This window comes from Haliotis rubra, unplaced genomic scaffold, assembly GCF_003918875.1.
Source record: "Haliotis rubra isolate DU_JTF1 unplaced genomic scaffold, ASM391887v1 Scf225, whole genome shotgun sequence".
Taxonomy (NCBI): Eukaryota; Metazoa; Mollusca; class Gastropoda; order Lepetellida; family Haliotidae; genus Haliotis; species Haliotis rubra.
The window spans coordinates 96851-123413 of NW_025766281.1; the positions used below are offsets into that span (position 1 = coordinate 96851).

Below are 26563 nucleotides of genomic sequence, written 5' to 3' on the forward strand. Positions count from 1 at the left end.
CTCGTCGAAATAGGAGCTAGGACTAACCGGATTTTTACGGCAGGGCACTGAGATCACAATATAAGGTCGCTGTGACCCGTTTTTGTGTGTAATCGAAAACAGTTCCATCACAGGCATGGATAATCCATCAGTGAGACAATATGTATGATAAAATATCTCAACATTTTATTTCAAAGGAAATTTGGTTACAACAGCAAAAGATTTCACCTTAACATCACAAACGTGATTATCATTAGTGAGTGAGTTCAGTTTTACGCCGCACTCAGCAATATCCCAGCTATATGGCGGAGATTATCATTAAATGCAGCACGATCGATTAAACGCTAACCAGTCGTTTAGCAGAAACTAATCGAGGAGAATTGTATTAGTTGGTAGGAATGAATCTTTGACCCTGTTTGTCGTAAACATCGGTATCCGCAGTCAGCGACCAGATGGAGTGAGTTTAGTTTTACCCCGCTTTTAGCAATAATTTTATTCTAGCACTGTAACAGCGGGGAACACCAGAAATTGGCTTTACACATTGTTTCCATGTGGGGAATCGAACCCGGGACTTCGACGTGACGAGTGGATGTTTTGACCACTAGGCTACCCCACCACCTCCAGCTACCAGGAGGAAGACGTTGATACCCCGAAAATAAAACATGCCAGTTACTGCTTGATATTAATATTTGCTTTATCAACTTTTTGTAATTTTGTTGATGTCGAGATGCCTGTGAATTCATTTATTTGCGGCGTCACAGATTATAAGGCGTTTGTTTTACTTGCCAAGACTGGCCAAGAGACATGTTTCACTACCAGCTTACCGTTTACCAAGTTTACTTCAGAATACAGCCGTCTTTCTCTATTGGTTTCACACAGAATTGTTTTATGTACAGGTTTCTGGTTAACCTATTGTTTCAACTTCCGTATCGACACATTACAATACCCACAACTGTACAATATACTATGTATGTATTTCGTTTTTGCACCCCATTTGGGCAAGAAATCAATGAGGGTCCAGACCGCCTCTGTTGTGTAGTGGTTAGAGCGTCCGCCTCCGACCGCGTCATACCAAAAGACGTTAAAATATGGTATACTTGTTGGTCCCTGCCTGGCGCTCGGCATTAATGGGTACAAGGACTGGTCCGCTCGCAGTCAGTATAATGTGCATGTCTGAGTGGGCCATGCTTGACTGCGGCATGGTATCTCAGTGGGCTAGCACTATAAAACCTAGCTTAAGTCTGGGCTAGTACAAGCAGCCACACATACACACGCATGCACATTGTATGCATATGAGCGAAATATTCTCAAGCATGACGTTAAACCCAATTTCACCTCACCTCACCTCACCTCAATGAGGGTCCCCAGTTATTAATGCTGACCTACAACTTCTACTATCTGGTTATCAATAGTAACTGATTTAAACATGACTTATCTTTTCTCAAGATCTATAACAATTTCCATTGTTTACTGAACATTTAAAAGCAGAGACTGGACCAGACAATCCAGTGATCAAACAGCATGAGCATCGATCTACGCAACTGGGATACGATGACGTGTCAACCAAGTCAGCCAGCCTGACTACCCGATCCTGTCAGTCGCCTCTTACAATCATGGATTACTGAAGTTCAATTCTAATCGGGATCTTAACGGGTCTATTTGGACTGAAGACTCAGATGTTCTGAATGGTGGAAACGTGAGTGAGTTTAGTTTTACGCCGCACTCAGCTATATGGCGGCAGGAATGGTGGAAAAAAGACCTGCAAGTGCAGAAGCATATGTAAATTCCACTAAGACTAAACTGACATCCACAATAAAGTGCACATCTGATGTTTTGGGGTTGAAAGTGTTTTGATTGTGACTTCTTTTTTTGTAGTTTTTTATTTTGTTGCATTTTTCAACATTTTATACAAACAAATAACAGTGGTATTCCCGTATACATGATGAACAATCAAATAGTTTTAGCAGAATAAATCATGACATGAAGTAGTAGATATAATGATTGTCCGGGACCAAGTCCAACAAAAGCCTCTGCAAGGCTTTATTTCACAAATAAAGCTTTTGTCAGGCCCTTAGATCCTGCCCGAGTATATCTACTACTTTTGAGCCCCCAGTTAACTTCCCCGCCACGCGTGACATTATAAGAATCTCATTTTCGCTAGGGCAACCCATTTTTTCAGCAACCACAAATCCATTTTTTCGACCCGACACCAAGGTTGCTCGAACTTCCAATTGGACATATAGAGTTGCTACAATATACAGGATACACTCAGACAACAAAAACTATGGCAAAGCAAATTGCAGCAACTTTCCAAGAAATGGGCATTGGGTGCAGCAAATCGATCACACACCACCTCCTACTGGAAAACACGCACGACAACAACCTCGTGTCCGATATCTCAATGGTAGACTATCTCGCCGGAAATCTCGGGGAAACCCACATGCAACCACTCTCCGGCCTTCAACCCTTTGTCGACGACCTCTACGTGTTTGGCTATCTATCTCGCAAAGACATCGTGCAGCACAAGGGAAACGTCCAATGTACGACGGGAGAGCACGGCCACGGGAAAAAAATTGTCGGACTAGTCCACTGGATACTACGCACCACCTACAAAGAGCATACCGAAGCCACCAAAATGTATGCGACACTTCTCCACACGGTGCAAAAGACGAGTGCAGGACCTATTGCCAGCACAATCCAAAAGATCGAAAGTGAAACGCAGCAGATATCGCTACGAGCATGGAAAGCCCAAAACGACGAAACCCCTTTTGCAGTCTTTGTGGCCAAACTGGACGTCTCCGAAATCGGGATCGACCAACTCCAAGAGAAATTGTCCAATCTAGAAACAAAACTACAAGGCAATGGACTACAGCATCGACTACACCCGAGACTATTCCGGCGTCCTAGACCGCAAACAGCTTGTGCAATTCCTCTGTAGCCAACATGGATTTGTCAAGCAAGGCGATCTCGTGGAAGCGATCGAAAGCGGAAAATCCACCATCCTGGACAACACCCACTCGGTCGGCAACCATGTTTGCACGTGGGTAGAGACAACAAAGTCCGGCAAAATGATGCGCACCAAGCTGTACAACAAAGTCGTTTACAACTTCGAAGCCGGAGAAATCCGAGAACCAATTGGTGGCCATCTTGCCGACTATGTGGATTGTCCAAACGAGCATCTCCGGAAAACCTTTCTCCACCCAGACGTACAACAACGAGGTTGCACTCGCATAGAAGTGTCCCTGTACCCCTGCCAAGACACAGACATGTCCACCAACAGAGCAGAAAACGTTTTGCAAGACGTGTTGGAGCGGGTTTCGCCAGCAGGCGACGGTCTATTCGTAGTACAACCAGCAGCAACGCAGTGGCTTCGTCTCGCAGAAAAGATAGACCACTGTTTGGTCCTAGCCGACCGTCCACAGCAAACGATCTTCGTTGCGTGGTACGCACATTCGAAAACAGGACGCGTGTCCGGGGTACACATTCGTCCAACCAACACAGAATCCTGGGACAAAACCATCGACTGGGCCATAGGAGACTTCGGTTTTCGAAGGGTTCCAATATTCCGCGTGGACATCCTATCGGTAGAAGGAGATACAGTGGAACTAGACCCACTCCGATGCTATGCCAAAGGCGAGAACACCAAGACAGTGCTAGCTGCCAGCAAGAAGCCAACAGCTCTACATCCATCCGACATGGATCCAGACATATTTCTCCCGACAACTCCCCACATCGAATGGTGATGGAGGCAGAAAAAATGCCAAAAGCTGGGCAGAGAAGGATCCGACCAACCTTTCCAAGAAATGCCGAACATAGCGGCCAATTGCAAAATTTCTACTCTGTCTACGCAAGCACGAGGAAGGAAATTGCTGGAGCTCCTGGAGTCCGAGAAGGCAGAAAATTGGCAACGAAGAGCCGCAAAGGTGCTACAAAAGGAAATACAAATCCAGGAAGAATGAGCAGTTCTACGCAAAAAAGAGATCGAAGCTCTGCAAGACAGTTTCGCAGAAGCCACAGCATACATCCAAAAACGAAGACAATCCCAACTGCTTGTGGAAAATTGCTTTGCAATACGAATACAAACAAAGTAGGGGCAATAGCCGGTCGATACGGTATTCTCAGCTTTCGAACCACCAACCATTCCACACGCATCGTCCTCCAATCGCCAATGGGCAAAACAAGCACTGTTTGGACTACGGCGGGGCTAGAAAGAGTACTACGACAACACGATTCCTACTTCGAGAGAACGAAGACAGACTGTTTCGAGCGACAAACGTATTGGTCGGTAGAAAAGGATTTCTCTCGAGACGAAGTGTACGAACACACCCTGCAAATCGAGATCGAATCCTCCGAAAGATCGTTCTTCGACAAAACTGGCAAAGAGATTCGTTGGAAGAAAATACAGGTAGTGGCATCTCCTATGGGAAAGAAGTATCTGGACGAGCGCAGGAAGATAGAGGAAATAGAGAACATGTCGGAATACGAAGAATAACTACAAAGGGCTACGAAATCCATCGCCCAGGTATCGCCGCCAAAAATGCCCGCCATCAAGAAATGTGTAGACTTTCCAGAAGGGATCTATGCCATCCACAGGTTTGCAAAACAGATGTACCGGGGGACCGAGCGAACTATCCTGTATCTACAAGCGCTGGACAAAAATGGAGCGCCAAAAGACGATGTAGGCATACCCGTTCACGGACATTGGATGGACAGTGCCGTAGCGGATATAGATCTGTCGACAAAGCAAAGCCCAGCTCTGTGTAGTCTAGGGCCCATTCGCACAACGCCAAACAAAAAGAAAGCTAGAATCGTACGAATAGAAACTACAACACAACGCCACCTCTAGAAGTACAAGTCCACAGACTGTTTCCATAGCCGACAGCAAATAGTCTAGTCTTGTCCCAATTGTATAGTTTTCTAGACAGACCCTCCGACAGCTCGCCTAGTATTTTTGCAGATGCACAGTCGCGGGCTTGGGGTTGCAAAGGACGAATGCAGTCGTACACTTGTCTAGGCCCGTTTTAAGTATTCCAACTGCTTTTAAAATTAAATTAGGTATTGCGGAAAGAAAGTAGGCATGCGCCCGACGAAAAAAACAAATGCATGGTTCATATACCCTACTACAATACTTTTTTTCCAAAAAGGCTGCATTCCACACATCGACTTCTCTACGCCATATAGTGGGGATCCCCGTGTTTGGCCGTGTAAACTGTTTTGGGCGTTTCTGTCTTCTCGTCGACCAGTGTGCTGTATTTCCAGGTCTTGTGGACGACCTTCCAGAGAAAAACAGCGGCTAGCGAAAGGTAGGTCCACCTTTGGGCTGTTTCTAGCATCTGCCGCACCTTCTGGATATCCAGACGGGTCTCTTCTTGTTCCTCCTCGACGTTTTCTATTTCCTCTTCATCGTCGTCCTTGTCCAGCATCGACAAGATGTCGACCAACAAATTCGTGGTTTGCTCCACACGAGCCGGCAACGTATTCGTGGTTTGCTCCACACGAGCCGACATCGCCGCAGTTTGCTCCACACGATCCTCGAGCCTCCCCAAGCGGTCGTAGAAGTCCTGGACGGTGGGCGCAGTCGACGGTTCTGCAGCAGGCAATACGCTGCTGGTAGACGGCTCACTGGGGGACAAGATGGCCGCAGGCAATACGCTGCCGGCAGCAGGCAATACAGTCGTGCTGGTCGGAGGTTCTACAGCAGGCTCTCGCCATAGCTCGTACAGCCTTGTGGACCCAATACCGAAGCGCTTTTTGACCTCGCTTGCTGGGAGCACCCCGCGAAGGGAGCATATTTCTTGCATCTTGCCAGAAGACAAATCTCTTCTTGGTGGCATGGTTGGTTTTTCCTGGGCATATATATACCCATACTTCCTACTTGCCTATATGGGAATCCCAATCCTCTCCCAGAATCCAAATCCTCTCCCAGGAATCCAAATCCTCCACAGGAATCCCAATCCTCTCCCAGGAAACTCCTAGCAATGCTTAGCAAATGCTTAGCAATGCTTAGCAATGCTTAACAAATGCTTAGCAATGCTTAGCAAATGCTTAGCAAATGCTTAGCAAATGCTTAGCAATGCTTAGCAATGCTTGGCAAAACAAGCAAACATCTAGGTTCTGTCTAGTGTGCCCAGTTTGTCTAGTCTGCACCTAGTGTGCCCCCGTTTGTCTAGTCTGCATCTAGTGTGCCCTAGTTTTCCCCGGCGAGATAGTCTACCATCGAGATATCGGACACAAGGTTGTTGTCGTGCATGTTTTCCAGTAGGAGGTGGTGTGCGATTGATTTGCTGCACCGAATGCCCATTTCTTGGAAAGTTGCTGCAATTTGCTTTGCCATAGTTTTTGTTGTCTGAGTGTATCCTGTATATTGTAGCAACTCTATATGGCTAATTGAAAGTTCGAGCAACCTTGGTGTCGGGTCGAAAAAATGGATTTGTGGTTGCTGAAAAAATGGGTTGCCCTAGCGAAAATGAGATTCTTATAATAGAACCACCCTGGGGGAGTTTCTAAGGCGCATGTCTGGACTGTGCATCGAATGATGTCTCTGCTCGAAATCGTTAATTTATACTGGGGGCTGGAAGCGGAATTGACATATAAAGGCTCTCTTAATTGGCCTGTCACAGAATCCCCATTCTATATACTACTCATGACGACCAGAACGTGTACAAAGCATTGATATTACAACTAATTGCCAAGACCCAACAGATACCATACTCAAATGCAACCGTGACCAATATAAATTTGTCATTTCTGTTCACTGCGTACAGTTCTTTGAGTGTATAAGTCTCCATATGCTTTTGTGCTGGCTCCATATTTCCAGTTTTTGGTTTTTACATGTCACAACTTATCTATCAAGCTTTCAAAGAGCATCATATCACTCTTACTCCAGTTATTTGATCAAGGTTACATTATTCAAGGACCGAGTAAAGCTTTTAAAAGGTTTTATGGCAGACTTATTGGGGACATTTCCAAATTTGACCATCAGTGACAAAAATGAAAAAAGATGCAGTTCCATATTTTGACTAACTAGCCTTTGCATTTGTTTCCGGGTTCAGGGATGGGCAGAATAGACTAACCTTTGATGTCCTCTGTCAGTCGATGTATAGTAGCTATTACTCAGCAATATTCCAGCTATATGGAGGCGGTCTGTAAATAATCGAGTCTGGACCAGACAATCCAGTGATGAACAGCATGAGCATCGATCTGTGCAATTGGGAACCGATGACATGTGTAAACCGAGTCAGCGAGCCTGACCACCCGATCCCGTTAGTCGCCTCTTACGACAAGCATAGTCACCTTTTGTGACAAGCATGGGTTGTTGAAGATCTATTCTACCCCGGATCTAGCAATGGTAGAGGCATATGGAAGTGGTCCATGGTATATAGAGCCATGCAAACACCAACACCTACAACTGTCATGTTAATTTTGCCTTTGCCATGGCCAACCCCAGCAGCACATTGTGTCCACTTTACTTGGTTCTTCCACTGCCACTCTTTAGATATGAACATTGAAGACAGCCCAGATGATGACCTAAGTAGAACAACCAGGTAATCAACAAGCGTGTGCAGTGAAATTTCAATTTCACACGTACAACTCGCACACCTGGCTGTTCTAACAGCAAGTGGTCCCCCCATCGTAAGAAATAGCTGTAAGTGACAACAAAATAATGATCGTTTGTCAAACGTTTTATTCGGGGTGTCCAAAATTATGAGACAAATCATTAGAGTTGGTCAGTCTATTTCATGTGACAAAATTTGGTTTTGTTGGAATTATTAGATTTGGTGTTAGTGAGCAGTTCATTGATCTCAAATGAAGTCAAACGGACTAAAGATACTTATTCAATTTGACCTATGAGTTGTATTTTATCAACACAAGTGAGGTGAGGTGACATGGGGTTTAATGTCATACTTGAGAATATTTCGCTCATATGACCACGTGCATGCGTGTGTATGTGTATGTGCGGCTGCTTGTACTAGCCCAGACTTGAGCTGGTTTTATAGTGCTAGCCCACTGAGATGCCATGCTGCAGTGAAGCATGAATACCCCACACAGACACTGACTCCGAGCCGACCAGTCCTTGTTGTACCTATAAATGCCGAGCCCCATGCAGGGACCAACAAGTACCAAATTTTAACGTCTTATGGTATGACGAGGTCAGGGATCGAACCCTCGGCCTTCCGCTCTCAGGGCGTCTAACCACTACACCACAGAGGCGGTCCCTGTGCACAAGTCATCACCATGGCTGTAATGCATGACTGTGGCTTTGAAGTCAACATTCACCAGATTTGGCACTATCAGGTTTTTAAGGATTCCAAAAATAAAAGAAAGATCTCGCAAGCAAGATCCTGCCACTCCCGAATCTCAGGAAGTGTCAGCAATGTTGGTGAAACTTATCAATGATTTTTAGTAGTTTTCTTGCACTGGGCTAACAGCTCAAAGATGATAATCAGGGAGATAAATATACTGAGTCAAAAAAGAAACTTCACATTCTTTCTTCAGGGCACTATAAAAGAAAAAGAGATGGTAAGATGGTTAAATTGTTATTATTTCATTGCTGAGATCTGTGTGATGTACTCGATACACTGACAGAGCCATAATCAGTTCCATTAGGCTACACCCCCGTTCCAAAACATGGGTATACAGAATGTCAAGTCACAATATGGACGTCGAGAATGGAGATTGGCAGCCCGCAACAGATTTCGAATGGTCTGTGAGGACAGTCGACCTCTAAACATTTCAGCCCTGGTTCGTGTAGCCGGCAGAAATCTGTCACGTAGGTGAAGTAGGATGATTTGACGTCACACGTGGACGACCCGACCTTGGGCGATCAGAAGTGGTGCCAGTTTATTTATAGACGACCTCGCAAGTCATACACAGTACGACGGCTGCATCCCATTGCTCTTGCGACGTCAATAACTGATCTTCCCGCTTGCAACATGCCAACGGCACGTTCACGTTGCACATTTGACAATCGTGGCATTTCAAGTACCGTTAGAACTGTGGTTTAAAAGTGTTTTTTCAATTCTTGAGTCCAATGCAAACACGTGCACATGAAGAAAACTTCGATGCAAAGATCACGTGATCGACTGCACGTGCAAAACCTGATTTGGCACTAACGTCATTTGCACGAGGAATGGATGGGTTTGAGTGGGTTTTGCTAACGTTTTTCTAGACTCGAAAGATAGGGATCCCATTTCAGATACATAGATGTATCATCAGAGAAAAATTATTCATTATTTTTCAAATTACATTTTGTGAAGTTTCTTTTTAGACTCAGTATATGTTGCATTGTTGTTCATAATAGAAATAATGTCAATCACTGGAAGGTCTGGCCCACAATTGATCTTTTTTTACAGTGTGCCATCACTGAGGTTGGCATTCAACAAACACTAATGTTTCACACCTGTGGTGCAACTGCTGAGAGAGTTTGACTGAGAACACTTCATGTAGCAGGGTAGTCTGATGTAATGCTGTTACCACCATGGTGGAATGCCTAATAATCAGTATAAATCTTGGGTTTAAACTCAAAACTGTGTGTCATTAACATGTATGGCACAGCCAGGCATACAAGACGCAAATCTGAACTGTAAAATGTGGCACAGGCCCTCGAGTCTTTGCGAGCATTAAAGATTAAAAAACAAACTTGAGATGACCCCGACTCAAAATGCTTCACAGTAGAATAAATCATGATTTATTGTACTGTGAATCATTTCCAGGCGAGCGTCATCTCAAAATCTTTTATTTTTAAATCTTTAATCCTCGCAAAGACAAGGGCCTGTGAAATGTGGTGCATTGCATGACTGAAGCACCTGTGTCCCCAATGGGGCAAATGAGTAAATATTGCTTTGCTTCGTAATTTCAAAACTATTCATAGAACAGAATTAAACAGCAGGACCCACTTGCATAAAGTGATCATAGTGCTAGACTTGGGGGAAGTCAGTGTTAGAGTATGCGACTTCCAATCACTGTAGCACTGGTAAACCATGCGCAAGTGGGCCCTGACGGTAGGAAGGCATTCCAAGAAATAGAATAAAGACAAAACTCAAAATATATATTTAAGTTGTATTGTTTCATAGAATATAAAAAAGATATACATTTTTAACAAAGGAATATGTAATGTTAGCACAAATGCATGTTTAAAATATCCAAAAGACAGGTTATAAAGATCTTCACCATACATCATCCTGTCTGACAGTGCATCATCTTCAATCATAAATAGCACCAATCAAAACCACTCAAAATAATGTAAATACTGCACTCTTATATAAAAAAGGACCTGAAAATTCAAATATATCTTCACAGAAAAAACACGAATGACAGTTAATACATGCTAAAGATGCATCCTTACATGTACATTAGATGCATAAAGAGATTCGAGTAAGGATGCTTTGAGGGTATGGCTATTTGGGTAAGAGCCCAGCAGGTTTGGATATTTGGGCAAGGAAACCCTGCAAGTATGGATATTTGGGCAAGGAAACCCTGCAAGTATGGATATTTGGGTAAGAATGCCTTGAGGGTATGGATATTTGGGTAAGGAAACCCTGCCGGTGTGGATATTTGGGATGCTCTGAGGTTATGGAAATTTGGGTAAGGGCGTTGAGGGTAAGGGTGACTTAAGGGTATGTATATTTGGGTAAAGATGTCTTGAGGGTACAGATATTTGGGTAAAGATGTCTTGAGGTTACAGATATTTGGGTAAAGATGTCTTGAGGGTACAGATATTTGGGTAACAATGTCTTGAGGGTACAGATATTTGGTTAACGATGTCTTGAGGGTACAGATATTTCGGTAAAGATGTCTTGAGGGTACAGATATTTCGGTAAAGGTGTCTTGAGGGTACAGATATTTCGGTAAAGATGTCTTGAGGGTACAGATATTTCGGTAAAGATGTCTTGAGGGTACAGATATTTCGGTAAAGCTACAAAAGGTATGGATATTTACATATGGATGCCAAAAGGTAGTGATGTTTGGGTACGGATGCAATCTGGGTATGGATGTTTTTGGTTAGGATGCCTTGTGGGTATTGACACTTGGATAAAGGCACATCAAGGGTAAGGACATGGAATAGAAACACAGTTTGGTTGAAACAAAAGCAGTACATAGGAAGTGCAGTTGACTATGACAAGGTTATGGTCTTAAGGCAGTAGGTATGGTATGGACAAGGTCGGTTGTGGTTGGAAAGGTCGTTTCAAATCAAGGTCTTTCTTTAATGGAGCGATGAAGTTGATAACACTGCAATGACGTAGGGGCAAGGGTAAGAGTGAAAAGACAATATTGAAAACAACATTAAAATAAGAGCATATATATATTTCAAACAAAATATTCTTACAACAAACTGATCACCTCAGAAGCTCACAAGTGCTTGAATGGTTGCCAGGTATTCTTCCGTGCACCCTATCCGGCTGGATGTGGCAAGAAATGAACTCAATATTGGTGGTAGAACACTACTGGTCAAATTAGCCCCTTAATACCAAACTACCCTGTCTGAATAATTTATAACACTCTCAAAGAGTGGGATATTGCTCAAACTGTATCTTATGATACTGTCTAAAACAAGACATTATCCCTACTTGTCTTCAGTCAAGGTTTGGAGGAATAGCTTTTCACAATAATGCCTTTACTGGTCAGTTCAACTCAACTTACAGACACACATCTGAATGCATTTATGTTAAACCGTACGTATGACTGACAAAAAATAAGGAAACTAATGAGTTTGATGTATCATTGAGGTGTAAACTTACTGTGATGTGATCTGAAGGCAACATGCAATCACAATGAAACCTCATTAAAAGTAAGTGCATGTGCATACAGAAGTGTAAGCGTCTATAAGGGACCTATATATCACTAAGGGGTCGTTCATAATGTATGGTATGGGGGAAATGATGTTTTAAGTGGGGTCACCCATTTTGTTCTGGGGAGCTAGGGGTCATCAATTTTGTACACATGTACTAGGGGGAGGGTCATCAATTTTGTACATAAAAATATGTTTAAAGGTATGCTTAAAAATTATGGGGAGGGGGGAATCATTGATTTTGTACGTGACATGCTGGGGAGTCATTTATTTTGTACAGAAATTTTAAGGGGGGTCATTCACATTGTACATGCTTCTCCATCACACACACACAAACACACACACATTAATTATGAACGGTCCCTAATGTATGTCAGCTAAATGCATGCTTAAACTGCTGCCATGACAGTGTCTGAAGAAAAAGATGGCAAATTCTCTTTGGCTGAATTTCTGGAAAGTCCAAAAGTGTATGTTGTTGAGTGTGAGACAAGCATTGTCAAATCAGGCCTGAAGAAAATACACCTAAGTCCATCATTACATTAATTGCACTCTGCAACAGGTTTAAATCTGCTCCTTCCATCAATAGATAGTTTTGAACAATTAACATGAAGGTGAATTTCAGCCACTGAAGGCCGACTATGCAGGAGCCAGGAAGCATGGGGTCCTTGGGGGCATAACCTTCACAGAATAGTGTAAGACAAGACACTGAAACATTGAGTATTTATCCATGAAGATGTTTCTTGGCAACTGATTTGTCAATAGCAGACTGTTCAATCTAACGTTTTCTTACTGTTGAGACATTTAAAAATGTAGATATTGCAGCCATTATGGAAATGGAAGTGCAATATGATATTCGCCCAAGGTTGGTATATTGCTATGAGATTAAATGGGTATTTTGATAAGTTGACAAAATTTGAACTGCAAGATACAACCACACCACATAAAGCCATTGTCATCATTGAATGAGAAGGCATATGGATATTGGGCCGTCCCCTGACATATCCCCAATAGAGTGAGTGACACCAGAAATGGGCTTCACAATTTGTGTCCATGTGGGGAATCCCCACCCAGGTCTTCCGCGTGACAAGCAAATGCTTTAACCACTAGGCTACCCCACCGCCATCCCTGATAGAACATCAAAAGGATGTTCTCAGACGGAGAGAGGCCCAGCCTGGGGTAGCTCTTCTGGCATAATGGCGGAAAATACCATGAGCAACCATATGCAAACATTTTAACAGTATGCCAGCAATTTATAATATACTCATTGACCAATTAGACAAAATATATATTGACCTACATTCCTGAAATTACTTTCAGACATTTATTGTCATTACATCTTCAATTTCAGTCTTCCAGTTTCCTTACTTTTTGTCAGTAGTATATGCAATACCCAACCACTATAATGTTCTTTCTTACATTCCCTAATGTTGCTATTGGTTTTCACTGGACCATGGTCTACTTAGGCTGTCTTTTCAAAGGCGATCCCAACTGAAGGTTGCACACCTTGCATTTGGTATTCTTTGGGATACCCATAAGAGAGCTATGTCCCTGTCCAAATGTTTCAACGTTTTCAAAATATGCATTGTTCCTGTGTCTGTCTAAGAGCCACTTAATGTCCACATTTTCAGTGTAAAACACTTCAATATTCAAGCAAACCGAGCATGTGCATGTGAATACCTGCCAACCATACGAACAGTTTTTCTTATACAAGAAGGGGTTGTTGAAAGGATTCAGCTGGCGCAAACGTGTCTGACAAAACCGATCTGCCTCTGAACCCTTCCTCGTCATCACAAGAGTGACATAGTGAGGGCCCCTACTACTTGTGCAGTAGAAGTCTGTGAAATACAAGCAGGTGTTCCCATCAAACAGAACCTCCGCAGGAACATACAGACGCTTCGCACCAAAGCAGGAAGTAGATGGAACTTTCCCTGTGGAAAACTTGACCGAAGCACTGAAAAACAAACCATTGAGTTTCCCATTGATGGGTGATAACTGGTCACCATTGTGGTCCTTCAAGTAGGGCTTCATGACTCCATTGTGGTTGTAGAAGATGTCTCCGAAGTAGGGTGGTGGCTTGTTCCTGTAGAAGTGTTTGAGGTGGTGGTACTTGGACTGACTCAAGCTGATGAACTCCTCGGCCATTTCCTGTAGTCTCTCAAGCTGTTCAACGGTCAGCGCTGTGGATTCAAAGAACAGTTGTGTACAACAGTTGGTAAACCATGACAAACTTCTCATGTGTTCTTGTAACATTTGTGATTAAACGTTTTCAGTAAAGTAAAGACTCGAGTACATTATTGGGTTCTAAAGTCATAGGAGGACACAAAGTATGTGAGCTCGATTAACTGTTGTCAGACTTCCATTTTTGTAGAAGCCACAGCAGCTGTGTGGGTTAGATCACTGACTTTGGGTGCTGGCGATTAGATGGGAGTGTGGGTTTGAATCACAGATGGGACTGGGAAAAAGAACTTCAAATTTGTACTCTACTAAGAAGTGTAATCCCATGTTACATTTGACATATGACATTATCTTTCCATCTGATTTCAGTTGAGAATGATTGTATAATAGGCCCTTTAAAACTGACGAGGTAAGGTAAGTCATGATGGCGGAGTGGTAATTTATCATAGGGGAGATTCTGGGGAGGGTTGTGGAATGAAAAAGAAACATTTTTTCACATTTCTCTTTCTCTAGACCATGCAACTCCACGCCTTTAACCCCCACCCCCACCCCCAACCCTCACAAAACCTATTAAATTATCAGTCCACAGATGAATTGTGAAAGAAGTACACGTCAACATTCTCAATTTTCTTTCACCAACATCAGTCAATTTCCATTCAATCTGAACATGCTGAATAACTACAGTTCATAGCTAATGAGTGAGCGAGTTTAGTTTAAGTTTCATTCTGCTTTTAGTAATATTCCATGAGGACACCGGAAATGGTAGGACATGGTTATATATAGACAAGGTTACATATACACTGAGATTAACAGAAACGACAAACAGGACAAAAAACAATGAGTGAGAGTGAGTTTAGTTTTACGCCACACTCAGCAATATTCCAGCTATATGGTGGCGGTCTGTAAATAATTGAGTCTGGACCAGACAATCCAGGGATCAACAGCATGAACATTGATCTACGCAATCGGGAACCGATGACATGTGTCAACAAAGCCAGCGAGCCTGACCACCCGATCCCGTTAGTAGCCTCTTACGACAAGCATGGGTTACTGAAGATCAATTCTAACCCGGACCTTCACAGGTTGATGAGGGATGAAGTCATACAGACGTGGCCAAAAGTTCATGACAAATGAGTATGGTTTTACACCGCTTTTAACAATATTCCAGGGGGACACCAGAAATGGGCTTCACACATTGTACCCATGTGGGGAATCAAACCCGGTGCTTCAGCTTGACAAGCAAACACTTTAACCACTAGGCTACCCCACCGCAATTATAGCTAATGAAATAAAGTTTACTCAATGTACCAGTATAGGATTCTCAAAAATGAAATTTGAATACTTGGTCAATTCTTGAGTCATTACCATTGTTCTTTTAACCTAAAAGAATAGAAAGCTACAATAAAATCTCACATGTGGTAAAGGTGAGGATGTTGGAGACACCCTTGATACTGAATGTTCTTAGTGATGCAGTTTCGGTGTCCAACTCCAACATACGAGCTTCATATTTCTCAGATGCCACAAGTGAGAAAGGTATGTCCAATCCACCATTCTCTGTGTGTCCCCGGATAAAGTAGACCTTCCCCGACTTGAAGAACCGCAGCAGCAGCAACATTTCCTTGCGCTCATGGTCAAATCTTGGTGGACTCTCAGTTTCCACATTCTTCAGACCCTTCTTCTTAGCTCTGGCTATTCTTCTCTGTCTATTTTTAGCATGTTTAGATGATATATTACCACCAACTGTTGTGTTACTAATTTCACTAAAAGGTCTCTTCTTTCCAGGCTTAATATTCTCAGCCTTGTCTTGAGCTGGGGCTTCAAAGACTCTTATCTCACCATTTTTTATGCTTTGATTTCTTCACAGGAGCTTGCACAGTTTCATCAAACTCTTCAAAACATAAAAAGGCATTCCCTTCAAAGTCACTGTCTGACCCAGTGAGATGGTCTCCGATAGAATCAAGGACAAGAAAAGAAGATATATCTGCAACATTTTCACTGGAAACAGAATTGCGACAGGCAACAGCTTCACTGGGAGTAACAGCACAAACTTCAGCAACATCACCTGTGGTGACACCATACCTGGTAGCATCATCTGTGGTAACACCATGTCTGTTGGCTTCACCAAGGGTGATGCCAGAAGTTCCCATGTTGGCACCATCCAAAGCAGTAAGGACAGTGTCATCATATGACCCAAGTGTCTCAATGCCCGACTGGGCAATATTTTGGTTCACCTCACGGAGTGTGGTTGTGGTGCCCAGTGAGGTGTATGTGCTCTCTGTGTCAGTATCATCTGTGGAGGTAGGCGACCCTGACAGCTCAGACAAGGAATCTGAACATATTATAGGGTATAACGATGTGTGTGGTTTGTTGATAGCCTGAGAAACATTACTTGAAGGCTTTTCTATGCTGATGTTGTCTTGTGTGGTATATTTACTCTTGGTATCCAACTTGCCATGTTTCTGTTGATTGTTCACTGGGGTGGTGCCCAGGACTGCACCGATAATGTCAAGTGCATTTTTAAAGGTTCTGTCTACTGTTCTGTCCAGTAAAGCACTTGAGTCTTCTGTTTGGAAAATGGGGTTCTGCACAGTGTACAAGCCTGTATATGCTGTAGTAGGGGGTTGAAAAGCATTGCAAGCAGATTGAAGAAGGGTCTGGGCAAGTGTGGATGCATGTGTTGGTGTGGCAGTGCTTGTAGTGATCATTTTATTGTTGAGAGGTCTGTCGGTCACAGAATGATGATGAGGTTTATGTTTCTGAGTTTGGCCCTCTGGATCTTCAACGCTCATTTTGTAGTGGGTGTGCACCATACGCGTAGGGTGCATTTGAAAATATTCCTACAAGAAAGAAAATATTTTATTCAGACTGATCTATTTGGTACAATGCTATATTATAGGTAATATAATCAGAATGGTCACAGCTTGGGTGAGTGAGTGACATTTTACAATTAACCATCGCTCATTGAAATGGGCTTCACATGTATACTACTCAAAAGTTAGGGTCAAAGGTAGATTTCAGCATGACATTTAATTCTGCATAGCAAACATATGTGGGAATTAAACCTGACTTCAGCATGCCAAGTGAATACTTTAACCATAAGGCTACCAACCGTACCCCTGGTCATCTTAAAAGAAACACTGGGTGATTGGGATGTAGCCTGCTCTAGAATCCCAGAGGAATCAAGAGGTAACAAAGTTACTCTTCTCATACTGAGCTTAGTTACAAATTAGCATCAAACCTTCATCACAAAAGCATCCAATAGATTACGATCACAGGTCTTTCTCCTCAGCACTAAAGTCTCCCACTGTGAATAATCTGGAAAAATAAATGCAAACAAACTCAAAATGAAATTTTTGGAGTATAATTGATATTTTATACTTATCCTGACTCATGCTCTTTTGCTTGTCTTCTTCTTCTTGCGAACATAGTGGAACACTTGTATCTCCTTAATTGAAGCTCCCTTCAATGTAAAATCACTAATTAGTACTCACCAAGAGTTGCCTCCCTTTGCCCCTGCGCGGGAAAGGCGGCGCCACCTTCTGGCCTCATGCTTCACTCTCTCCTGATATAGCGAGCCCAACACTTGAATTTACAGGGAAATCCAAAGTGTTATGTGGGGAGGATGGGAGGGGAGATACCTCATGAGTCAAGATAAGTATAAAATATAAATTTTACTCAAAAAATACATATTTTCCTTATCCTGACTCATGCTCTTTGCTTGTAGAATCCTACGGAAACGGAGGTGGGAAAGAACAGAATACTTTGGATTTATAAAATTAATTAGTGATTTATATATATATATAACTGTAATAACCCCTTAACGGGAACTTCATAATGGCACTGACTTTGGATAATTCCTGCTACTATAAACCATAAGTTTATACACTGCCATAGATGGGGTATTACAAAATAATATACTATGATAATAGCAATAAAGATATCAAAGCGACTCCCATATGGAGAAGCTACCCAACTGAACATAATCATCAGTACAAGCTTAAGGCTGAGTAGACTAAGCATATAAATAGCCCTAAAACTCCGTAGAGTTATAAGCTGGATAATACTGGTATGAAATATACATAATAATCTCTCGTAAGACTATGTGTTAACGTCTCACGAGGGACTGTCAACTGCTGTCACGAGGACCATGGGACCGAAATGGTGAATACCTGAGACGTCCTCGGTGGTGATATCTCTCAGATAGTGATTAGCAAACACCATGTCGGAGTTCAAAAGCAGCCTTCCATGATGGTATTTAAGGAACAGTTACCATGTAGCGCCGAGTGTGGAAAGCCAATGATCTCATGGGGATTTGATGCTTTGGAGGGTCTAGTCCTGCAGCCTTGTAGGCGAAAGTATGACAGTTCTTATCCATATAGATATGGTGGTACGAGAGACTTCTGTCTGAGTTGTTGCCGATAAGGGATGAATAATCGTTTGAGAAGTCAGTCAAGCCTTGTTTTGGAACGTCGTAAATAGATTTTTGAGAGCTCTGACCGGGCATAGAGATAAGTCCAGTGTATCTTGAGATCCGAGAATCGAGGAGAGTGCAGGAATATGGAATAATTTGTCTGGTTGACCTGGCAATTGATTTTTTGGCGATGAAATCCCATCTTAGTCCCAAGTGAACTGTGTTTTGATTGTCATCAAACTGTATCCTCTCATAATCTAGTGCGTGAATTTCTGACATCCTGGCTGCCGTTGCTAGAGATAACAGGAATAATGTTTTCTGTGAGAGAAATTCAAAGGTTGTCGATTCCAACGGTTCATAAGCCTCACTTGTGAGGTGTTGGAGCACTATATTCAGATCCCAAGCTGGGGCGTGGAACTTCCGTTTCTGATCTTCCAATCGGAAAGCACGTAAGTAAGGCCAGTAACTCTGGCGTCTTGGTTAGCTTGACACCCTGCCTCTCATAGTTATCACAGAACTAAGCGCGGCAAGATATGTTGACAGTGTCGAGCCTTTTAAATGTTTGTTTTGGCGTAGGTAACACAAATAATCTGCCACTTGTGGATGTGTAGCATCTCTCGCTGTAAATCCCTTATTTGCTGCGTAATTTTCGAAACTGTGCCACTTGTCGTTGCGTACAAGTTACGCATGGTGTAGAATAAGCGTAAGGCAAAGCTGCGACTGCTTTTGCCGCTCTGGTTGAATATCCTCTCTTGTTTAAACACATTTTAATACAGTCCATAATGAAGTTGGAATACTTCTGGGTTTCCGTGCACCTGTTTGGTGTGGGATGTACTAATAGATTCAAAAAGCTTTGGTAGCTCTAGTGTTGGTTGACCGAGTTCTTGAATTAGAATGGGAAACCACGTTCTGGCTGGCCAGTAGGGTGCGACCAAAGTGAGTTGGAGGCTCTGTGTTTGTCTGATTTTCTGTAACACTTGAGGGATTATCGCTGGCGGCAGAAACGCGACGCATTGAGGCCTTCCCAGGATATGCTTAGAGCGTCCGCTGCCCATGCTCGTCGGGTCCAGGACTGGCGATCACGAATGTCGGGTAGCTGATTGTTGAAGCGCAGGGCGAATAGATCTACTAGCGGCGCTCCTATTTGCTTGATAATCTGTGCAAAAATTTCTGTATGGAGCATCCATTCTGTCGGGTGACGGTAGATGTGGCGAGAGTCGTCTGCTAGTACATTCTTGGCTCCGGGAATGTGACATGCTCTGACATATAAGTTGAGATCGTCCGATTAGATGGAACAGTTGAAAGCATAAAGTCAATAGGTTCAGTGATCTCGTTGAGCCTTGGTTGTTCACATAAAACGCCACCGGCCGAGTTGTCGGTATGAATCATCAGATGCTTTTGTAGAATGGTGCTCCAATGAAGTATGGCGTTGATTACCGCTTTCATCTCTAACATGTTTATATGGAGCTTGCTTTCTTGCTGATTCCATAACCCTGAAGCCGTCCGGTTGGCGGAAATGAGCTCCCCAACCCTGGAGCGTACGCGTCCTACATATAGATGGGTTTTGAATTCGGCTCTGTTAAACAAATACCTTCAGACATTCGACCTCCTGGTCCACCATAGTAGATGAGGTCTGAGGTGTTTCGGTAGACTGAATGGTTGTAGGTCGTCGAGATGAGCATTGATGAAGACCTGTAACCGCGTAACTGTAGTTTGCCTCTGACTGTCATGTCTTGAGCTGACGCGGAGGAGAGACCCAACAGGCTCTGCCATTGTCGTAGTGGTAACGGAGAGAGTAGGGCTAGAGGAATGGTCTGTTGGATCTTGAGCCATCGGTCTTCTGGTACAACGATACGGTTGAGAGTCCTGATAAATCGAATGCCTAGAAATTGCAGATCTTGCGATGGTACTAGGTCCGACTTTTGAGTAAGTTTACTAACCATCCTAGCTGTGTTAGTAGCTTTATGATGTAATTTAACTGTAGTTTGAGACGCTGTGGATCTTGATCTACTTGTATCCCGTCATCGAGGTAGAACGCGACTCGCGAGCCCTAGACGATGTAGATAGATGACGATAGGGTTTCGTTATTCTTGTAAAATAGCCAGGGGCCGATGATATTCAATGGGAGTACTTTCCATTGGTAATGCAGCCCGCCTAGTGTAAATCGTAGGTATTTCCTGGATTTGGGATGTATCGGATGTGTAGATATGCGCCTTGCAGATCTATACTGGCCATGTAATCCATGGGACAAATTAACTGTCGTGAATTGAGGAAGATGTATCATGCGAAACGTTGGCGGCTTTGCGATAATCTGTTGAATATGCTCATGTTGTAAATGAGTCTGTATTTCTCCTTGGAGTTTTTCTTGGGTACTAGGAAAACTGGGGAGTAGAAGCCTGGTTCGACGCTTTATTTGATCTAGTACTTCTATGGCCTGCTTGGTTAGGAGAGATGTAACAGCCTCTCTTAACTTTGGTAGTTGTGCCTGGAAGTCGAACTTTGTGAGGGTTGACTGTCAGCTGGAGGCGTGGCCTGTAGTGGGATAATGATATCCGCGGTGTTGAAGAATGTTGGAGACATAAGGGTCTTGTAACATTCCCCCAGTTCTCCCAGTGTAGTTGAAGGCGTCCACCCACTTGTGACGGGTTGTACTGGAACAGCTGGGGTGGAAGACTCCAGTCGTTCAACCTGTCTTTCAGCTGTTTATAGTTAAGGGAACCTCTGGGTGCCCTGCCTCTTCCTGATCCTCCTCTGTAGTTGCCATATGGGCTTACTTTAAAGAATCTTTTCCCCTGAGCTGGCCATCTTCCTATCCCGGTGCTCTCTGTAATCCAGTGAATTTAGATCTCCCTGAATATCTTTGTGAAGTCTGCCTGATGACGCTGGCTAGCTGGTCCATCGACTTTATCATAAGGACTTCTCTAGAATCCTTAGTGACTAGAGACTTTCTCTATCCCTCCCGTCAAAGATGGATGGTGAGGACCACGGGGCTGTATAGAGTGGAGCTGTAAACTGCTCACCCCAGCTGCAGGAAGCGAGGAGGCCTTGATGACGAGCTAAGGTTAGCTTCGCTGAGACTGATGTGAGATGATCCGTTAGGAACTGCTGGTCCTTCTTTGCATCAGTAGGGCCAAGTAGATCATCCTATCATCTTCTGTGAAGTCGTGTCACGAAATCTGGTGATAAGAGTCTCATTGATCGCTCTAGATCTATTAAGGCCAAAGAACACATACGGCTCCGGCCATGGTTTCTATCTGAACCAGCTTCTACGATCATCAATCTTATAGTTCTTATTCTTGACATCGTGGATCATCTTGTAATTATCATCGATGTCTTGTGCCTTGGAGGAAGGGGGTCCATATTATGAGTTGAAAACTTCTTAGCGGAAAGTGTGGTAGGTGTGGCGCTTTGAACTTTCATGGCTTTATGGAAGGCTGTGTCCAAATTCTGTGGCACTGCCGCAATTGGGTCGATCGGAGGTAAGGTGACAGCGCCTGCATCGTCCCCTCCTTCATCAGGTAAGTATGCCGAGTTACCACCTTTGGAAGGTGAAGAAAGGTCTAGGTTGTTAACCATCCAATACCGTGATCTCAGCTCCTGAGAAAATGATGCCTCCATCATCTTCTACCACGGGATCGCTGATAAGAGGTTGCTGCTCTTCAGATGGTGGACTCTGTGCTTCTACCACTGTACAAGGTGACGTTAAAGGAGACCTGACTGTGGACTTCTGTGAAGACTTGTGTGGTGACTCCGCGTGGAGATCGACGTGGGTGATGTACGAGGAGATCGGTAGCGGTGAACGGGCGCAGGTGATCGGGCATGGCTAATGGCGCAGGGGATCGTCTTGGTGAACGGCCTGATGATCTGCGTCTATAGGTTGACCTTCGCGGAGATCTGTGAGGTGAATGTTGATAGCTTCGCGAAGCTCTTGTGGAATCCCTCGATGACCTTCTGGACGACGATGATTTAGAGCCTGATAAAGGTGCCCTCTGCGTCCGGGTCCTGGGGAACGATGACTTGACCTTCGCTGGCTTCTCATGAAGTCTGGTGGTCCGAGTCCGCATCTGAGGATGAAGGTGATGATCTATCCCGCCTTCGCGAAGGCCTTCGCCGGTGGCGGCTGTACATCTGGGTCCTTCGTCGAGGTGGTCTGTGACTTCCTTCGCTTAAGGTGGCTTCTGCCGTGGGCCGCCACGCTGACAGGGGGTCCCTCTGGGGTGTCGTTCACGCTGGAGCCTTCGCGAAGGCTCAGGTCCTGGGCTGGTTGTCTCTCCAGTCTGTAACGGTCCTCCATCATCATCATGATTTGCCGCATCAGGTCGTCTGGGACGGTCAACGACGATGTAGTTGGTGCCCTCTCTGCGATGTTAGCGACGGGGCCCTCAGGAAGATCGTCCGACATCGGTGTAGATACATCAGGCTGCATGGTGATCTGCGCTGACGTCACAGTTGCTGACACCGGTCGTCTCTTGTGGCGTAGGTCGGGGATGATGATCGGCTGGTCATCGTAGAGGCCCAGTTCAGCGGCTGGAACAATCTCGGCTGAGAAGGTTCTTGACGACTTCGTAGACTTTCCCTTGGAGGTAGACGCTGCCCTGGGGGTACGGAGTCTGCGTTGAGTAGATGTCGAGGCCCTCTTAGACTTTGGCTGCGACGACGGGATGTCTGGGGAAGCAGGACGCTTCTTGGAGGCGGCGGACTGCATCCCACGCCCCTCCTCCGAGGGAAACTCTAGCGGAACACCAGACAGGAGGGGGTCGTCCGACAGCAGCTGACTGGCTAGGGGTTCCGATGTATCGGCCATGTCTAACCCTTGTTTGCATGCGACCTATCTGCTGCACGTCTCTCAAGACGCAAAGATGATATTTATTAAAAGCAGAATTAGATAGATTAATACAGTAACTGCAACGTGAATCAAACGCACAAGGCGTAGTACAGCTAGGGCATATTACATGCGGGTCAGCAGCAGAAAAACGTAATCTACAAATAGTACAGATTCTCATCAACGTAAACTAGCTGAACAATCACGAAATCCCGTGAATAAACAGTAGAAATACGAATAATTATCAATACATATTAATGAAGGATACTAGCTACACCTCTATAGTAACCTATAGGAGGTAACTAACTAAGAATAACCAAAGGATATAGTGTGTAAGGAGACACAGGCGCTCACATCCTGGGAAGCATGAGGCCAGAAGGTGGCGCCGCCTTTCCCGCGCAGGGGCAAAGGGAGGCAACTCTTGGTGAGTACTAATTAGTGATTTTACATTGAAGGGAGCTTCAATTAAGGAGATACAAGTGTTCCACTATGTTCGCAAGAAGAAGAAGACAAGCAAAAGAGCATGAGTCAGGATAAGGAAAAAATAAAGTTTTAAGCCAGTCCCAAAGGCTGGGTAGCAGCAGTGTGCTGATGTTTGGGTATTTATTGAGGTTAATACGGCACTAATATATCAAAACCCACACGTCTAGCGAGGCGCGCAAAAAGCAATAATCCGAGGTGGCTGACGTCACCTTCTGGTGACACATGCGCAGACGAGTAGCATCCGAGACCAGGAAGTGATTGCAGTTCTACGTATTTTGACATCGTCTGGCAAGCCACGCTTTTCGAGCCGTAAGCAATAAGTGCAGGAAGTAAATCGTGCATGATTAGTTAAAAATGAGTTTGTTTCCTCTCCAATACTTTACTCAAAAACAAATGCCATTGAGCACATAGCACAGTAAGTTTGTAAGCAAACATGAGATTGGGTACCCCTTGCACCCAATTCCAAGTTCTGTTATCCCCAAAACTTTAAATATTGTACATTCTCTTTGAAGATTTCTATCTTATTTTCTGCATAAAATGTATTGCCACACATCTGGCGAAAATTGTTTTAACTCGAACATTGTACTCTCTAACCTGCAACTGTACATTTAATTTTCTAAATATACCTACTGAAAATGACGAAAAGAGATATAATATACTATCAACATTAATTTCTGCAGTGATACTGCTGTGAAATCAACCCTTTTGGTCAGAGGCAGCATATTACTATTTGAAAACCTCTGACCAATCAGAATCAAGCAATTTCCAAATTCATGGTCGAAAATATGTTCAGTCATACTATAGAACAAGGAATCTGAAATGTTTGAGTCGCTGAAAAAGATCAGCATTTCAACTCACCCTTAGCATGTGTCACTTTCAAAGTTTGCCGACCACTAACTGAAACAAAAAAGGCATCATTGTTGTTCCCGACCTTCCCAAGGCCATACACCTCGATCCTCACTCCCTTGTTCCCAAACAACATGAAGATGTGAGTGCCGGGCTTGTCCAGCCACAAGATCTTGGTCAGACAGTTATCATCGTACACAGCCACACAGATGGCAGCCAACTCCAGCTTGTCTTGTTTCCATGTCACTAACAGGGACTGTAGGGAGGCCTTCATCTGTTTCAGCTGAGTTGTGATGGTCTGACTGACACCAGTGGAGCTGGGGAGCCTCCTGTAGGGCTCTTCCACCCTTTGCTGAAACACATACAACGAAACCACTGACTGATGTTTTCAAGACTGACTATTAATCGCAGAGATAAAGTTAATTTATTCGTAAATAAAGATCCACACAAAAAATTGGAGCTAAGAACAATCCCCTCTTGAGTTGACGCAATCTAGACTTTGCAAAATAATTCTAGACTCAAGTTTGACTCCTATTTGATATATTCTCGGCTCTGCTAGATGGACTAGACAACTGGAATGCAAAAAAAAGATGATGTAACCCAGAAAAAATCTCTATGTTCATCAAATATCATCTTCTAAAATGCCAATCAAGCATCTGGAATGCATATGTTGTAGGTTAGGTTTGGTTTGGTTGTTTAATGCAGCACTCTGCAATATTCCAGCTATATGACCACGGTCTGTAAATAATCAAATCTTGACCAGACAATCCAGTGGCCAACAGCATGAGCATCGTTCTACACAACTGGGATATAATAACATGTTTCAACCAAGTCAGCGAGCCTGACCACCCAATCCTGTTAGTAGCCTTTTACAACAAGCATGGGTTGTTAAAGACCATTTCTAACCAGGATCTTTAGGCGTCACATCTGTGATCTGATCATTGCTTGTGTGCAATATTTAGATACTAAAAAGTACTAGAATTTGTCCTTTCCTAAGAAAGTGTAATCCCAAATATAACAAATGTTAATATTTAGATACCATTTTCTTTTGGTGTCTGCGACGCATAGGCCCCTGAGGCCATGGTGGCAGCTGAGGAACTGGATACTGCACCGAAGTGGGATGCTGAACTGGAGGTGGATGAGGAACCAGGAACTGTTGCTGAGGATACTGCTGTTGGGGATCTATTTCCTGAGGATACAGTTGTTCAGATAGATCACACCAGGATGCGGACCAATCTTGTGCAAACTGGATGTTGCACGGGGGGAACAGTTTGTTCCAAGCCCTCGAAATATGCAGATGGGTCAGTGTTCCATGTCAAGGACACGTCCTCAGTAAACTGCCAGTCGCTTCGTGGTGTCACTTGTCTAACACCATTCCAATACTGTGGGTGCAACTGAAGAACATAAAGGAAAAGTGTAAGGCTGAAAGAAATGAGTAAATAGTCGTTTTTGTAGAACAGTGAAAAGAGATGTGGTTTCTGCATTAAAATACCTGTGTCAGTGCACACTGAAATATGGCATCTTGGGGTAGTCAATAGGTTTCAAATTTAGTAATATTTATGAAACAAACTGCTTTGAGCATTATTGATGAAAATGAAAACAGTATCTCTCAGACTTATTGCATATGAGAAAATACAAAGCTTGCGGATTTCAAAATTCGAAAACAAAAGCATTCAGATTTTTTAATTACAAAAATAGCTTTTAGATTTATTGAGCATTACAAAAACACAATCTGTTTATGTTCAAATCTGAACATACCATAGTATTAAAAACAAAATACTGGATTTGCACATGAAATTGTCAGGCAATCTGTACATTACTGTTCTTAAACTTTATGCTACATACTCAGGTAAATGAACAGGAGGAAAAGAACATGAACAATTATAGTGATTGACCTTTTAACAAGCTCTTGAAATAATGGTAGTCAATAAAACCTTGTAAAAGTTTGACATGTTTCCCAGTTTCCCTGACAACTAGTTCTCATTAGGAGTGTAAAAACATATCAAACAATTGATGGATTCCAATCATTTGCCCCACAGTAGTACCGTATCAATAGAAA

At 43.5% G+C, this 26563-nt stretch overlaps 2 protein-coding genes across 2 annotated transcripts; both read right to left on the minus strand.

The window, feature by feature from the left end:
- Nucleotides 1–11901: 11901 nt before the first annotated feature.
- On the minus strand, nt 11902–15774 carry LOC124277628 (phytanoyl-CoA hydroxylase-interacting protein-like). Its single transcript, XM_046713350.1, has 2 exons — nt 15356–15774; nt 11902–13944 (listed from the first exon to the last, which is right to left on the minus strand). Exons 1-2 carry the CDS (start codon nt 15555–15557, stop codon nt 13223–13225), a joined length of 924 nt encoding a protein of 307 aa, XP_046569306.1. The 5' UTR covers nt 15558–15774; the 3' UTR covers nt 11902–13222.
- On the minus strand, nt 15775–25671 carry LOC124277668. The gene is made up of 4 exons (XM_046713400.1): nt 25544–25671; nt 24517–24856; nt 17181–17257; nt 15775–16779 (listed from the first exon to the last, which is right to left on the minus strand). Exons 1-4 carry the CDS (start codon nt 25568–25570, stop codon nt 15775–15777), a joined length of 1449 nt encoding a protein of 482 aa, XP_046569356.1. The 5' UTR covers nt 25571–25671.
- Nucleotides 25672–26563: the final 892 nt, after the last annotated feature.